General features: G+C 31.3%; 2 protein-coding genes across 5 annotated transcripts in view; one reads left to right on the forward strand and one right to left on the reverse strand.

Moving 5' to 3' along the window:
* Nucleotides 1-17,407, forward strand: part of sona (sol narae metalloprotease) — a 100,932-nt gene that overhangs the window by 76,686 nt on the left and 6,839 nt on the right. For 2 of the 4 annotated variants that reach the window (XM_088201319.1, XM_088201317.1), the window contains exons 6-9: nucleotides 1,164-1,305; nucleotides 1,442-1,571; nucleotides 2,815-2,957; nucleotides 17,243-17,295. In XM_088201319.1, the coding sequence (XP_088057445.1) occupies nucleotides 1,164-1,305; nucleotides 1,442-1,571; nucleotides 2,815-2,957; nucleotides 17,243-17,295 (468 nt within the window). The remainder of the gene's footprint in view (nucleotides 1-1,163; nucleotides 1,306-1,441; nucleotides 1,572-2,814; nucleotides 2,958-17,242; nucleotides 17,296-17,407) is intronic. The other 2 variants (XM_088201318.1, XM_088201316.1) reach the window with 1 other exon arrangement.
* LOC148227237 (homologous-pairing protein 2 homolog) lies at nucleotides 1,090-17,061 on the reverse strand. The gene is made up of 4 exons (XM_088201322.1): nucleotides 16,954-17,061; nucleotides 2,110-2,334; nucleotides 1,784-2,042; nucleotides 1,090-1,723 (listed from the first exon to the last, which is right to left on the reverse strand). The coding sequence occupies exons 2-4, from the start codon at nucleotides 2,330-2,332 to the stop codon at nucleotides 1,591-1,593; spliced, it is 615 nt and encodes a 204-aa protein (XP_088057448.1). The 5' UTR covers nucleotides 2,333-2,334; nucleotides 16,954-17,061; the 3' UTR covers nucleotides 1,090-1,590.

Raw genomic sequence — 17,407 nt, forward strand, 5'->3', positions numbered from 1 at the left:
TATTAATATATACTGTATCATTTCCAAAGATCGTGTTGTTTTTTCTCTACATCTGTCAATTAAATCAATACTGAGACAAACATTATTGAATATCTACGTATGTTTATCATACCATTATATTATACATAGGTATAGTTACTTTCTCTACTTCGTATTGTTTTACAATCTATCAAATGCGCGTGTATATTTATAAAAAATGTGTAGCCAATTACCGGAAGCATATGATATAATTCCGATAGTTCTCCGGAACCGGAAACGACGCACAATTTTAGGTTTTAGTTGAACCGTTTTCTTTTGTGTTGCAAACGTTCCAAGACAACGATTCATTTACATAATCGTTGATTGCAGATTGTGTGCCATATTATACTGTACGGAGGTGATTCTCTAGTTACGTAAAAAATATACACGCTCTATATTAGTACAGTTTCCCATGCATGATTCGAGGATCGTCAGCACAAATTAGGTATAATTACGATTTGCAACAGATTTTAAAATTGCACTATCAATAAGTAGGCGTTGGTTTTATCTATACTGGTAACATCTACTCTATGATCACATATTCAGATTGTCAATCCCATTGTGATTGTATTTATTATATATTCGGCACGCGTGCACGTATTCCAGTGGGTGCTTCTCATTCTGAGTGCTCATATGTGAAGAATTGTATCTTCTGTCATTGGTGACCTTTATTGTGCCGCTTTGCATGTGCTCGTCGGACAGAATAATAATTTAGCAAACACGTCCGAAGACAAAAATTAAAAAGGATGTGATAACCGTGCAGAAATTATAACTTCGGTGTATGCGATGTAATGCATTGCAGACATTTGCGCATGCGCGGAATGAATAAAACTGTCGTAGTTGCGAGGTCACATTCGTAGATACGACGGGGGGTTTGAAGGTGTGGGTGTAATTTAAGAGAAATTGTATTATTCGAATCGCACACTAGCAGTGCAATTCGCGACGCTTTCGAGACCTAGGGACATATATCAAACCTAAGCCATGAAAGCGTCTTTTTTTATTTTATTAGTCCATAAACTAGTTTGTTTATTTTTGATTATGGGTGTAGGGGAATAATATGAATAGCACAAGTGTAATTTAAAATTTATTTATAATACAAGTTGTACTTACATTATATTTAAAAATAACAAATATTATTTCCGCAGCTTTCATGGAACCCGACCGTCTTCAAAAGCGATTTCAAAGACGGAAGAGGTCTTCAGACGAGTCAAAGAAACGATCAAAGAGAGAAGCGCCGTATGTCATCTATCCAGAAATACTAGTCATTGTCGACTACGACGGTTACAGGTAAAAATAATACACGCCGGCCGTCTTTTAAGTCAATAAACACGATTTGTAACATTCTTGACCTACGCAATTGAACTTTTAATACTGAGCTTTACTGAGCGACGGCCATTGATACGATTATTAATTTTGCTTTTAGATTGCACGGGGGAGATAATTTGCAGATCAAACGGTATTTTGTTTCATTCTGGAACGGAGTCGATCTCAGGTACAAGTTACTGAAGGGACCCAAGATCAGGATTTCCATAGCTGGTATCATCATACCGAGAGTAAGTATAACATCTTAGATTACATCTCAACGAAAGTGAATTCAGCGGCTTCATCGGTCTCTAAACCTAGCTCTTCAATGAAATCTTTCTTGGTTTTCGGATAAGATTCCAAAACAGCATCAACCATATCCAAACATATACGCCTTCTAAGTCTGATATAAAAAACATTTAATATAATATATTTAATTAGTTAATATGAAATATAAACCTACTTATATTCCTTAGAAACTTTGTTTGCTTCATCTTTTACTTTCTTCATTTCTTCAGGCGATATTGGAACAGAATTTTCTGAGAGTTTATCTAGTTTATCTTGCAATTTTTCTGTCTCGATCGTTAATGTATCGATTTCTTTGAGTGCTTCTGCAGTTGATATCGACGAAGTAAGCATTTTTAATTCGCTCTCAGTCAGCTTTAACTGCGCTTTAATTTCTTTCAGCTCTAAATCATTTTTTCTCATGCTGCTCTCGATTTCTAAAATATAACTCATTATTAAATATTATTTATATTTATTAAATTATACTATTATTTGATATATTACCATGAATTTCATTTTCGTCTGGAATTTCGTCAGTTTGACGCACCATATAAACCTTCTGTTTGCCATAAGTCTTTTCCATAACTTGATCCTTCTCAACTAAAGCGTCCAAAGCTTTCTGCACGCCAGTCTTTGTCCATTGCTTATTCAGATTCGCAACTATATCGTTAGCGGAATAGGGTCTGTTCGTGTCAGTTAAATACTTCAAGACGCCCTCTTCTGCCATTTCTATAACAAATAACATTACATAACATTTTTTACTTGATATTTTCATATATAATATGACGCTATCGTTACGTAAATGTGGATCAATCGTAATAATAGAAATCAATAGTGACTTTCTTGATTCCCATGGAATAAATCGCTCGCAATTTTGCACGGAACGCGAAGAAACACTCTTAAAACACATAAATGCGTTTTCCGTGTTACATAAAACAATAAGAGTATTACTTTCTTCGACAATTTCACCCGATGATTCTTCACATGATCGAACTGTGTAATTATGAAAACGGCGTTCTCACGATATCGCCGCGTTTTGCCATTGTTTAAAACGACCAAATTTTATATATTCTACGCAATGAAATATATTATAGTGCTTTGACAAAGTAAATGATTCTAAGCTAATATAATAATAACTTAAGTGGCATTTCGTGCAAATAATTGAACGGAAATTATTCAAGATGTATATTATGTTGTCTATGATTGCAGGGTAGAGATGCAACGCCATATTTAGAACGAAACAGAGTAGGAAGAGATGCCATAGATTCAGCAGCAGCCCTCACAGACATGGGAAAGTATCTTTTTAGAGAAAAGAGACTGCCTGTGTACGACATAGCCGTCGCTGTTACGAAGTGAGTTATTTTAAAATATATATATTTATAGTTATTTGATTTGATATATAAATATAAATCTCATTTGATTAATGTTGTTGCGATTATCATACGTGTTAAAGACTATAATAATTAATCATCCACATGTGTGTGCATTGAAAAAATATTCACACGTATTTAAAGCATCAAATTAAATATAGATTTTAAAGGTTAACTATAATTTATATGTAAGGTCATGCAGACTAAATAATAATAATAATTTCTCGTAATAGCATTAAATCAGTATAATACCGAATCACAATTCAGAAAAATGGACAATATCTTTAACGGTATCATAAATCGTATATTTATCACCTTAGTCTATTCATCTCGAAGCTGGTTTTCTCTGATTTCCCCACCGATTTTAAGACTTTACAATAAAAATCCAGATATATACTTAGATAAAGAGTAGTAAGAAAGTAGTATATTTCAGACAAATATCAATAGGGATTAAATTATATCATAAGACAGTCGCTTTTAATCAAAATAAATGTTACATTAGACTTACGCCTGTAATATTACAATGATAATAAAAATAATCACTACATAGAAAACACATTGATTATATATTTAATTTATATAACATCTCAGAGAGGATTCACATAAAAAAACTTAATTAAAATATGTAATTTATACGATAAAAATCAGAATATATGTTTATGAGGTCAGTGATGTTATAGATGTATAAAAAATTATATGATCAAAAGCAATTAAAAATATTGATGATGTACGAATGATGAGCAATGTTAACCGCAAAGAAACGTGAATATTGTAGGAAAACCCTACTTCAAAATATTCTCAGTAATGTCAATATTGGATATATAATTTATATTATATATACAATTGGTACTTATATACCAATTGATAATTCCTGGATTTGATTGAATAAGCATTATAAAAAATCATACCTAAATCGTATCTGTATATATGTGAGAAAGAATGACATTGACCTTAGAATATATGATATAACGAGTATGGATATAATATAATTCGATAATAGTTCTATAAAAGCCATATTATAAATCACGTCCAATTTTCGCATATAAAATTCATTTAACAAACGAGTCGGCAAAACGCACGTGTGAATCGGTGTGACATTTGAGAAGCATCGAACTTTATCTGAGAAAAAAATTATGTAAATATCCTAATCTTAATTATAGAACGGATAAACGATGAGTTTGGACATGCGTATGTCTGCCGGAAAATTTATGTATACGTTGTATACTATAATTTAATATTAGTATATTATATTATATACATAATGGGTGTGAAAAGAGTGATTAAAAGCGTTTACTTTTACAATTCAACGGGTCATTCATCCACTGTGAGAAAATGCAAGTTATCGGAGATCTCTCGCGAGAAAACCGCAAGGAATTAACCACAAAAACGAGCTTATGACGTGATGCCGGTCTGATGATGATATACAATTACGGAAGAGGATGTTTCACCTTCAACTTTGACACCTTTAATTGTGAGGCGCTATTATAGCAATAAACGCTTGAATGGATTGCGCAGTAAACTCGCGAATTATAAAAGTATCGGCTACAATTTTATTTGGTAAACAAACACATACTACTTTTAGATATACATAAAATTTGAATTGCTATAGACCTATCAAATACTTTGACGTTAACATAGAACCACATTTCTTTGTGCAGATTTGATATCTAAGCTACAGAACTGTTAACTGCAGCTGGTCTTCAAGAGAGGACTGGAATACTGATATGCTTACTGACAACAGCACGTTTTAATCTAGGCTCTCTTATATAAAAAAGTTGCTCGTGCTCATAAGAGCAATGATAGTTGAAGATTTATCATGATACTCCTTGAAGGGATCATCAATTAAAACACATTTCTTAAAAACGGTACAAAAAAGATTTTAGAAAAATTTACATGCGTAAGAATCCAAATATTATGCTATTAAATCAGACCCTTGTGAAACGTCAGTTTCGGCATGTGATATACAAATACAGGTGACAAAAATATGCTTCTTTGTTAAAATGGGACACCACCGTGAGAAAACATTTTTGAGGATTAAGTCAAAGTACCCGATATTAAACTGAAAAAATAAAGGCATCAGTCGCAAACGTTTTAAGAAAGGATAACACGTACATTTTGGATAGTCATCCAAACGATCTGCTGTAGTGGCCAACGATAATCATTTTGTAAATGAGCGTTTCATTAGAAGGGGTGGGAAAAAAATCTCCTGTGAAGAGGACTATATGTATAAATACGGAAATGCACACAATCTCTCACACTTCTACTGATATTCAAACTTCGGAGTTTAAAACGAAGTTTAAGAAAATCGAACTAAGACTCGAAATTTAACCAAGAGGAGGCCGACCTAGCTTCAGTACATCGCCGCTGCTTCTCTCTTCGTATTATCTGATTCAACTTGACGTCCAAAACTTAAACTTGCTTTGGAAACCCGCTTGCAGATGCACCCGCGGAAAAATTCTCAATTGTTGCCCAAAATAAAATTGTCTCAAATAAAAATAAACATTCGCACGTAGGTCAGAACATCCGATTAACTAGAATCAGCATCCTGAAAGATTCGACTTGATATTTTTTGTATCGCCAAATTACATAACCCACAACAATGCATGTAGCAATAGCTATATTGTCTGGAATTCCAGCGAAGCGAAATAAGCCTTGTTTGTTGAATTACGGGTCGTACTCATATTTGCGCCATTTTACTCATAAGAGCGTTGGAATACAATCCTTTGCATTTTCAACGTAGCGTTTATTCAATGAAGCACTTTTTGAAATTGCTAAGAGACGGTGTCGACAATTTGTCTATGCTATGCTCAGCGATTTTCAGCTGTGAACTATAGTACCCTAGAGAATCGCAATCACATCCCTTATTCTGACCCGTCATGGCCATAACGTCAGCGCTGACATTACACAAGTCTTCTCAACGTGCTTACCAAACACAATACGATTTTTTGTAAGTGTGCGCTACAGTAATTTTTTAAATAGTTATTGGTATAATTTAACATATTTTTAATAATTATGTATGTGTATGAAATGTTGAATAAGACTTTTTTGTATAAATACCACATCATGGCGACTATTGTTGAATATTGCACATCAAAATTCAAACATCATTAACTATCGTTTCAAGTTCTGTTTCAGTAGATTATTTCAAAAATATAGGTAACATGTTTTCTTAAGCTTGAACACTACTACATCACGAAATAAGATTAGGGGTTACCATTCTTAAAACAGTGATTAATATTAAATGCGATAAAATTATAGTTTAGTTATGCTACCGATATCTTAAATTAAAATTGCTTAATTATTGACGAATAGAATATTAAGTATCTCATTAAGGATTGCATTAACTGTTTTATTAAGTATTAATATAATATGTATAATAGATGTAAATAATTTGACTAACTAGCGTGGGTGACCAACTTTTTTGCACAACCTGTTGCAAATTGTCATTATACTGATTTTTCACAGAAAATCGATTAAAATCAAGTTGAATTAATTGGAATACGATTGATTTTTTCGCGGCATAATATAACAATAAATTAAATAAAAATCTATATAGTTATATAAGATAATCGTCGGGCGTTTTATTCTTAATAAATCACAGTAATAAAATTTAATATGTACGCAAGTAAAAAAATAATAATTGACCATCACCAGCGGTGAATCACAAACCGGTGAGTGTATGATTTACGGGTGTCCATTAACGCGACAAACGTTAAAAATTCTTAATTTGCTACTTTTCATATTTTTGTATATGAAATAAAAAGCTCTTTTATTTCAAATACAAAATAGGTTTTTCGCCGATCGATTTTTAAGTCTTCTAAATAAATATATGCGTGACAGGTGTTGTTCATTTTATTGGTCTCGTATTTATGACACTGTAAATTTGTTAAGTGACGAGTTTAATAATGCGATCAGGTGGATCTCAGAAACCAGCCACCTGTTTGAGTTAACTTCCAGTGCGTAACGTTATTTATTGCGTAAAATATAAATCCGATGACTCATACTTAAAATGAAATGATTAGCATTATATGTAAATATGTTAAAAACTTAAATGTGATTTGTTTATTCAATATTTAGGAATATCGCTGAATAAAAAAAATTAGAGGCAACGCCCTCTAACATTTAAGCTACACTATACGAGTAACTGTAAAGCGCTCGCTATTATCTATAATATATTACATGCATATGAGGAGTGTAGAATATTAAGGGCGAACTTACAGAATTATTTTTTAAGGATCACATAATGATGCAATATGTCACATCGTAAATTGGCAAATTACTGCAACCCCTCATTAACCGAGCCTATGCGATTAGACTAATGAGTTGAGTTCGCCCTTAATATTCTCAACGCCTCATATTCGGAGCATTCAACAATATATTTTGAAGATACCGATTCTTCGCCTCTTCTTATTTTTAACAATCGATGTTTCAATTGAAGACATATAATTTAAAATATTATTTTATTTTACATTTAGACTTAATACAAATATATTTAACACTTTCGTATTATTTCCTGGATTTTAGATATGATAATATTAATAATTAATGTATATATGAAATATTCATAAACACGTTTTTATGATATGATAATGAACTACTGGATAAATGTATGATTTATATTAATCTTGTGTCGTTAACGTTATAACATAACTAATTATTAAATTAATTTGCCATTCACGTTATATACTAATATTTTTTTAACGATAGAAAGCAATAACTTCATTTTTACTATTCACACTGAGATAATTGAGGACTTAACTGCAAATTATCTACTAGTCACTGTTAACTCGCGAAAGTTACAACGATCAGGTTTTGTACCATCGCCGGTAACAAAGTTCAATACAGCCACAAGATTACAAATCATTGACATTCTGTTCGCTCTGTCCGTTGGCGCTTTAAAGACAAATTTCTGGAACATACGCACTTTTTAAACGTACTTTCTACCGTTTTGCACTGTGCACAAGACTTGGGTGCAAATCGTACGTGATTATCGAATCCAACTAATGCAGATTGGTGAGAGTGTTCACTTTATAAGGTCGAGGTTGAAAGTGAGCAGCCGTGGCCTAGTTGGCGGACGACTCGTCTGCCGGTCTCCATATGAAAATTTGTAAAATTTATTGAAATTTTGCTCAAACGCCAAAACGAACACTGCATAGTATTCATAGATGACCCGGAATTCGATTCAAAGCAAGACTTTGTTCGGACGCGAGCGGAATCGGTGGAACCGACGAAAAGCGACAGGATGGCCGAGATTTTTTGGTGTCATAATTATTTGGGATACATATAAATATGGACTTTCATAAAATGACAAATTCATACCATACACTCTTGATTTTTTGTAAACGTTCACGCATACACAACCGTATTTTATTTTGGGATCGCCTTTTAGAACACCTTTATTTTTTATTTGGTGACCCTAGTAACAAGTTTATTTTCTAGTTCTAACTCAATTTTTAGTCAATAAATAAGTGGTTAATTCTAGAAAGCCTAATATTTCAGTAACCGTTGAATGAAAAACTGTTTTATATAGTTTATGACCTTTTATCATTAAGTAACTCTAGCAAAACGATTTTTTAAATGAGTTCATTAGTGACAATAAAGGGTATTCTATGCGTAACATCATTGTTATAAACAGAAACAAGTTAGCAATGAATCTCACCAGCAGCTTCTCCCTTCGCGCAGAAAATCCTCCGCTTTACACGACCACTTTTGGTATAGAAATGATTTTTGAGCTATCTTCAAAAACAACTAAGCTCACTGAGAAGCTGGATGGCTCGCACTCAAGCGCTGACGTTTTGGCCGCGACGGGGAGGAATAAGGGACGCGACCGCGACTCGAAACTAAAATTCGCCGAGCATTGATTACAAATTAAGTAAAAAAAATCGCTTCGTAGTATCGTAGTATTAGTTAAATATAAGAGCTAAAGAGCTCCAGAAAATGAATGTGTATACAGAACATTTTAAATGCTCCACCAATTTCGGCCATCTAACTCAATATTAATTATTCAACTACATAGAAAAACTAAGTCACCATAAGTTAATATCTAAATTAAATCCATTAGATTGAATAATAATAATATATAATCTGACCTCGTATTTTTTTGCAAGTTTCATTCAACCGTAAATCCAATTATTATTTAAAAAAAAAAACACTAATGAAAAATTGATTTTTTTATATGCTTTGAACTAAGTTGTGACTCAAATGTCTATTGAATTTAATATTAGAGTTAATAATGCAAAATATAGCGCATTTAATAATAAATCACACATTGATTAAATTCTCATTCAATAAAGATAATAGTTACATATTAAAGAAGACGTTCCCTCTAATTAACGATACAAGAATCTTGATAGCATCACATTTCCTAATATTTAAATTTATATAAAACACAATAGATGAAAAAAATATCAACGACCTATTGTTTTCAGCATTTTTTTACACATTTGCACTATATTTACTGAAAAAATCAATGCTATGATTCACAAGACATTTTTACAAAAAACAGTAAAACAGTTTTTTTAACATTAAAACAATTACCAAGTTTCGCTTTGATTTTTCTAAACAATTAGAATCATTTGTAAACCACGCGTGCAAATTAATTTTACTCGTCACGTGTTCGATTTAAGCGATTGAATAATTATTCAAAACTACTCGATCCGAGACGAATCTTGATTTGATTTGACCTTTACTATTTTTTTAATTGTATTATTACTCAACGTCAATTTAGCAAAGGCGGCGGTCAAAATCACGTCAAAGGCTGACAGTCTATCTGAAAGACAAAGACAGTCTTCAATTCACGTATTGCGGTCACTTCAAAAGACGTGTAATGCTCTCGGTCATATTTTTATGACTTCGGTCGCTAGACGTCTGGTAAAACGAGCTTTTACTTAATTAAACCACAAAACAATTCTGTTTAAGTTTAACGAAAGCACCGAACTACCTCGCATGTTACTGAATAATATATTGCGCAATTACAATAAGAGTTTACGCAGAATGAATTTCTTTTGCTCAACTCAGATTTAATTTACGCTTAATATTATATTATGAATGCAAATAAAATAAGAACTGTGAGAAAGGGCGTTCAACAGTCAAATAATTGTTTCTCAGAGGTCAAAACGTTCGATGAGATCACAGTGGCAAATAAATAAAAATAATATTAAATTACTAGATTCGTAAATATCAGCGGGAATTATTTTTTATGTGTTTTATAACGATATTAGAAAGCGAGTCAAAAAGTACGGGAAGCATATCTCATAATAAATGTTTTAATTTTAATATTTAATTAATATCTAAAGTAGCATTTTTAGATAGTAATCTTCCGGAAGAATTAGTGATTTAAAATATACTAAAAGTAGCGATTTTTATTATAATGATCCTCTTGGGTGCTATTTAACAGGGGATTATTTTGAGTGATATGTGCATTAAAATAAATACTTTGTTCCATAAAACGAATTGTTTTTGCATTTATGTAAGATAAATCTAAGGATTTTTTCTTACTGTTCTGATCGTTAACTCGGTCGCATTTAATCTGTTCAACAGTAAAGCACCAAAAATTCGTTTTATGGAATTTGACATACAAAAGATTGAATCCGTATCGGCATTTATTTTGCGCGGATTTGCATATAAATTAATTTACATTACTTCACAAAAATTGCGACGCACACCTGTTTTTGAGATAGTCTCAAAAACATAATAAAGGGTGGGCTTTTCCAACATTTTGTTTCGTTCTACGAAGGATTTCTGCGAATTTCAGTCATAGTAGACACGTCTGATAAACATTCTATTCACAAATGTTTTTTGTTGAGAAGTGTCTCATTGTCTCGCATTTCGAAATAAAATAAAGGCGCTACGCGCCGACTTCGCTCAATTTTAATATAATCCATACTCATTGTCTCCAAGCCTTCCTAATCTTTTTAATGTGTATATTCACTGTTGAATCGGACAGGTTAGTTGATGGATAGTTTGAGTAGAATTTGCTTCCATTTCTGCAGCCAGAACATCATGGTCTATATTTGATGGTCTCCCACAGCCAGGACTATTCTTTTTTTAAGCCTGAATGAATCACATATCACTTCTAAAATATTTTTAGAGGCCGTAGTAGGCATTTTTAAAGAAATTTATATTTGTATAAATTGTTTATCTGGTAAAAATTCAGTCATTGTAAATTTTGGGGCCTGATTTTTTAACTAGGTATCAACTGTTAAAACTTAAATTTAAAAAAATGACATTCATTTCGGGACTACTTAAAATATTCTTTATCAACCCGTTGCATACACACGTTTAAAGGCATAGGTATTTGAATCATATTATGATTATCAATATAAAAAGAATCGAAAAGCAATATTTAAGAAAAAAACAAAAACAATATAACGGATTTCCGCGTCTCACTAGCCAATCCTTTTTGACTCGCCCATTAAACACAAAAAACGTACCCACACAAAAACAGTGGCATTTTAAATCGAAACAATCGATCGTTTTACAAACCCGAGATAAAAAATAGCCCATCTTAGGTCAAGCAGAATAACCTTCTCGATTTGTATACACATCGAATTTACAATAAAAAAAATGATTTATAGTTCTCGTGAGTCACAAATTGGCTATAGTACAAATTGACAGTACACGCAGTCTACGGCGGATCAAATATGATTTGCAAAAACTTCATCACCCATTGAGTCTGCGGCTTTAATGAGTCGCCCGAGACGGCAGGGCACTCGAAGAAACTAAAAAACTGGTTTCTAGAGGCTAAAAGGAACCCAAACAAGAGTTCATCTCGGCCGGGGCCGAAAGATGAGCCGCCTCTGGCGCAGGAGTAATTTCGTTAAAAGAAAAGCGACGAAATTAGCATAATTACGCATATTTTCGACTTACGCATAAGCGGACGTTGAACTGCAAAACATATAAAAAGAGTGCAATCGTTGAACTTGACTCAGTTGCAGTATCGGGGTTGAGAATCTCAACCCCAAATTTGGCGGTTGAGAATCTCAATGACATAGAAAATATCTTATGATAATCTAATTAAATATATTATGCTGCTAATATATTGTCAACGACCTCACGAGCACCTCGTGTAGTTTGGTAGTTTCATCAGCGGATGACCTAATAGTCAAAACGCGTTTTTCGCCATTATAAAGTGTGAATTGAACACATCAAAAAATTAAGTCCGATGAGCGAATTCTAATCAAAGATTGCGTTGTTCGCCATCAGAGTATTTTGACACGTAGATATTCAAATGAAATCTATGACATAATACCCAAATCAATATACACATGTGTAAGTCACACGGTTTTAATATAATTCGATGGAAACGTAGGTGTGTGTATAGATACACGTAAGAACGGTCGTACGGATACCAATATTGAAGGACATGAAAGAGACGATGTCGACAGGTTTAAATCGGACAAAAATGGCCAAAAAAGTTGTAAATTGGCAGTCACCAAGAGTGACCGCTGATCGGCATGACGTCAGCACTGGTTTTGGCCATGAACTTGGAACTTACGATTGGCGACGGCTGATGGCCCGGACATTGTCACCAGGATACACCTCTGGTCGTTTCTGGTCATTCAGGTATTTTTGTGACCGACTCCATAAAAATCATGAATTCACTGTTTCAAATAAATATTGAGTCATCTAAGTACATGTTTTATAATCTTTATTATTATCCAATATCAAATCGCGACAGTAGATCATGATCTTAAAAAACGAAATTAATTAAAAATATACACATAATTACAATTCAATATGTGTAAGTTTATATTATGTGAATATAAAAAAATGTATATATTTTCATTCGTGTAAATCAACTAGGAAATCTGGCTAGAATATTTAATGAACACCTGGTATAGCACCCGGATAATTTTTTGATAAAAAATAACGAAGAAAACCATGAAATCATGTTGTTTTTTGCGAACGTAAAATGAAATATTGATGATTTATTAATTTGTTGCGGCGAAATGCAAAAGAAACAATGTCATATATAATATTTACTATTACATAATTTTAATATTTTACAATAATATTAAATAATTTATTATATTTTAGATAACATTAGATAATTAAATTAAATTACACAAATAATAGACAACTTAAAATAATAGACGATCTATTATTAAAATATGTAAAATAAGCTCATTAAATTATATTATATGTAAATGGAAGATATTTTTATAAATTAATATCACACAAAATATATTTTAAGCATTTTCTGTCAAACAGGAAAAATGGCATTGCTTTACAATCTCGTCAACGGGAATTTCCCAATATAAACTTTCCTTATTCATAAAGAAAGACAAAAGCCGTTTCATTTTACACGTGCCTTTTAACATTATCTTTCCAATTATTAATAATTAAACATTTACTACAATACTCCCTTACACGAGAATTTGAGAGTAGTGTTTCAGGGCCGATGTCTTTCAAACGTTAGAGCCTGTTAATAATGTGGAAAAAAGATTTAAAAAATCCAAATAAAGTCGAGTTTCTTTTTAGTATAATATATATTAAAAAGCGACTTAAATATAATATAAAAAAGCAGTTAAATAGCCAAATATATATAATAAAAAAAATATTGCGTAAAATGATTAAATAATATATGATCATTTAAATAAAACAGTATTAAAATGAAAGAATTCGCGTTGCGCGTTCATTTAAAAAAAAAAATCTGTAAAATATACATTTTCAGGTGGATAATATTTTAAGAAAATATCGGCCTATAAGTAAAATATATGAAAATTTCGTGCTGCACTGCTTGAGCTATTTTAAAGGATTTTAAAGAATACGAATTAAAAGCCCGCATGGCTGAAATCGTTACTAAATAATTAAATACCCAAAAAGCAAGAACAGGCTAACTCTCATTTTAAAAGGGAAAACAACACTAAATCTTATTTAACGGAAAAAATGAATAATATATTAGGTTATGTCATGTTTGCCCTTCATAAAAATATCAACAACTCTTTTTGAAAAAAAAATACATTACAGAATGATTTAGATGTAGTTTTGGAATTAAAACTATAATTTTATATAAATAAATCAAATAAGAAAATACATAAAATAATTTATCCAATATTTTTATTGTATCGATCGTGAATTTAAAGAACGGCAGAATGTAGTAAATTGAAATGAAAATACTGGAGTGAAAACACCGAACTAGAGATACGTTTTTGATAAAACGCTATATACATATATAATATAAGAATGTACATAACATATATTTTCCCAATTTTAAATTACAATTCAACTCAAATTATTTTTTATGACATATCCTAATCCTACTACTGTATATCGAGATGATTTATTGTCGAGTTAGGTCGACTTATATGCTGTAATAATGGGCTAAATGTATTTAATTGATTTAAAATTAAAAAAATACATATAGGAGTTACTAGCTTAACGCCTCAAACATTATGGTTATACACGATTGTTCCAACCTTGTGTTTATGTATATAATCAACTATATTATTGTGTTTGTTCATATTGCCTTTTTAATATACACATTTATGGTATGTATGCATATTGTATAATATTATTTTTAATTTTATACTTTATTTGTGTACAAAAAACGATCAAAATAGAAACGCGACGAATTTTTCAACGTTGATTCACGCACATAACGCGATCTTTACTTGCTATGAAACGAGAAGCCAAAAACACCGTAGAGGAGTCGCTCTTAAGCCATGGATGTGAAAATCAATTAACAGGTAGAAGAAACACCTGTTGCCCGCGGACGGCTAATGTCGCCGATTAATGGGCGAATAAAAAGCCAATAATGTATGCAAAAAATAAAAAAAAACATACACCCATGTGAAAAATGTGTGCGAAAACCAGTTTTTTATAATATACATAAAAGTGTGGGCCTCACATGTAGAATATCGATATCGCACAGAAAACAGTAATGTCCTCATCACATTACAAAACATGTCGCGCGCGCGGTTTTTTTTAATGAATCGTCTATTCTGACGGATTAAATGTGATGAAAAACTACGTTAGAAACTATTGATAACTGAAAAGATAGGTGAAATAATTATAATTTATATAGAATGTGACATATACATGTTCTCATTGTATGGACTCAAAAAAGTAAAGTAAATGCTATGTACTTAATCCTATCACAACTTGTCGAAACATATATATGCTGAATATAACTCAAATTTATGTATAATAATTATTATCAAAGATTAGCTGCGAATTAATTATAACAATAAAACAGTTATCTATCACATGTTAAACTAGACAATATATTTTACTTTTGATAGTCAAATTTCGATATTTATATATAATGAAAGCCTTAATAAAAATCGTACCAGAAAAGTCAAAGATGCATTTATAATTTAAAGCAATATAACTGTTTTGAGTTACATTTTTTATGTTTTTTACTTTAAATTATTGTCAGAATTAAACGTGGCATTAAAATAATTAAAAACAAAGGATATTGATTTAAAGCATTAGGAAATATTTAGAAATGTATGTATTTTGTCGGATGTTGAAGCAATAGATGTGTCTAGGGAATACCTAAAATATGAACATTACGTTCGACATATTAATAAATATTGCGGGTTAGAATTTTAATTTGGTTGTGGTCAGAATTTATATTACATGGGTCTGATTCTATATTAAATCATAAGAATTATTTTGACATATGGTCAGAATCATTTTTCTCAGTTGGTAATAGTGTTATTATTGCTGTAACGTTGAAGACTGGTACAACTAGTCGATCTATCATTCGCATATCGGCAATTCATTATCATTATCAATATGTTTTATGGTCAACTTGTTTAACCAAACAAGTTGACCATAAAACATCTGATATTTATTCTGACCCTAAATAATACAATTGTTTATTTTAATGCTGATCGTCCTATATTTTTATTCTGCCCGTATGCTATTTTTGTTCTAACATTTTAAAACAAAATTAAATAGTATTTATACGTACTTCAATGATAGAGTGTAAAATTTGATCACTTCTACTTTTTTCCATTCATATTTGTAGCTTAGCTTTAAATCAATTTATATATTTAAATAGTTCTATAGGAATATAATCGTAATTCTTTTTAATATTTCGCCATGTTTAAGAACTATTCCAAGTCATTTATGGAAATTACCTAAGCTACCTAAGAAGGGACAGTTTATCTACCATAATTTATTATTTTGGTTTTAAATTATGAAAATAATTATTAGAGTCCAGTTATCAAAATAATAATGGGACTGAAGACCAAATTAATTAAAAATCTCTTATTTACACTGTATTTCGTCATTAGATTACATAAATAATATAAAAAAGGCAATATTACAATAATAAAGTTTAAATAATGATTGTTTTTTAAAACTCAAACAAATTTGAAACTTTGGCACTTGAAACTAATTTGTTATAAATGTAGTTTTTGAATTTTTTTAGATATATAACATTATTGGCTTTTTTTTATATATTTAGAGGAGTGAACCAAAATGTACAGTTAAGTTAAGTTGTTTGAGTAGTGAAATTTCTATAGAGAATAATATTACTGAATTTAGAGACTAGTTTATTATGAAATTCAGATAAAAAATATTGTATATTTTATTCGTAAGCGCTAAAATAATGAGCATGTGCGATTTTCGATCACTGTTATTGAATATAATTTTTCAAGCTCAACCTTTGTGGGTAGTCTAAATTTGCATAAAAAACTGAATTTATTATGTTTATAATTGATGATATTCCGTATTAGTGTGCGTTGAATTTACGACGATCCACAGGTGCAGTGGAAGCGATAAAGCTGGCAGATTTTAAATGATTAAATACGTGAACGGCAATAAAGCGGTAATGTGTTAAAATTTATTATTATTTAATCCTGACATAATGCTATTATGATATATACGGAGTCGTAAAAACGCGAAACACATATAACCAAGAGACGTTCTACGCGAGATTTGTAGTTTTGTCAAATGTCAACTGTGCGAGTGTGTGCGAAAAGGAAGCGTAACGACGTCCTTAACGAGTTGCGTAATATAAAACCTGAGTAGATGTCGGTAGTCGTTAAACAACACAAGAAGATCTGCGATCAAGTTGAACTGACCCGCTCGCGCCGGCCGAGCTGTCAGTTTTCAATTTGGCCGTAACACCACATTTACCGACCACGAGTAAAATAAATAACTAATTAATAAGACCATTTTAACAAACATGTATGATATTTGCAAAAATGTTGTAATTAAGGTAATTCGTGTTTAATACATAATAATATTTTTTTATTTAGCTTTTTTCAATATATGTTTTTTGTACAAAACTGAAAGTTATCTCGTCACAGGTACGACATGTGCCGCCGTCGGAAGGGTGGCCGCTGCACCAAGGGCACGGCCGGTAAAAAAAATATTATTCTACTGGCAGAAAGGAGTTTCATTAAAATATATATATATATACATATATACCTAATCATGCATTATTTTTTACGTAAATAGGCTTTAACAACAAA

The sequence above is a fragment of the Plectrocnemia conspersa genome, unplaced genomic scaffold, assembly GCF_051122295.1.
Source record: "Plectrocnemia conspersa isolate PC_06_02 unplaced genomic scaffold, ASM5112229v1 ptg000013l, whole genome shotgun sequence".
Taxonomy (NCBI): Eukaryota; Metazoa; Arthropoda; class Insecta; order Trichoptera; family Polycentropodidae; genus Plectrocnemia; species Plectrocnemia conspersa.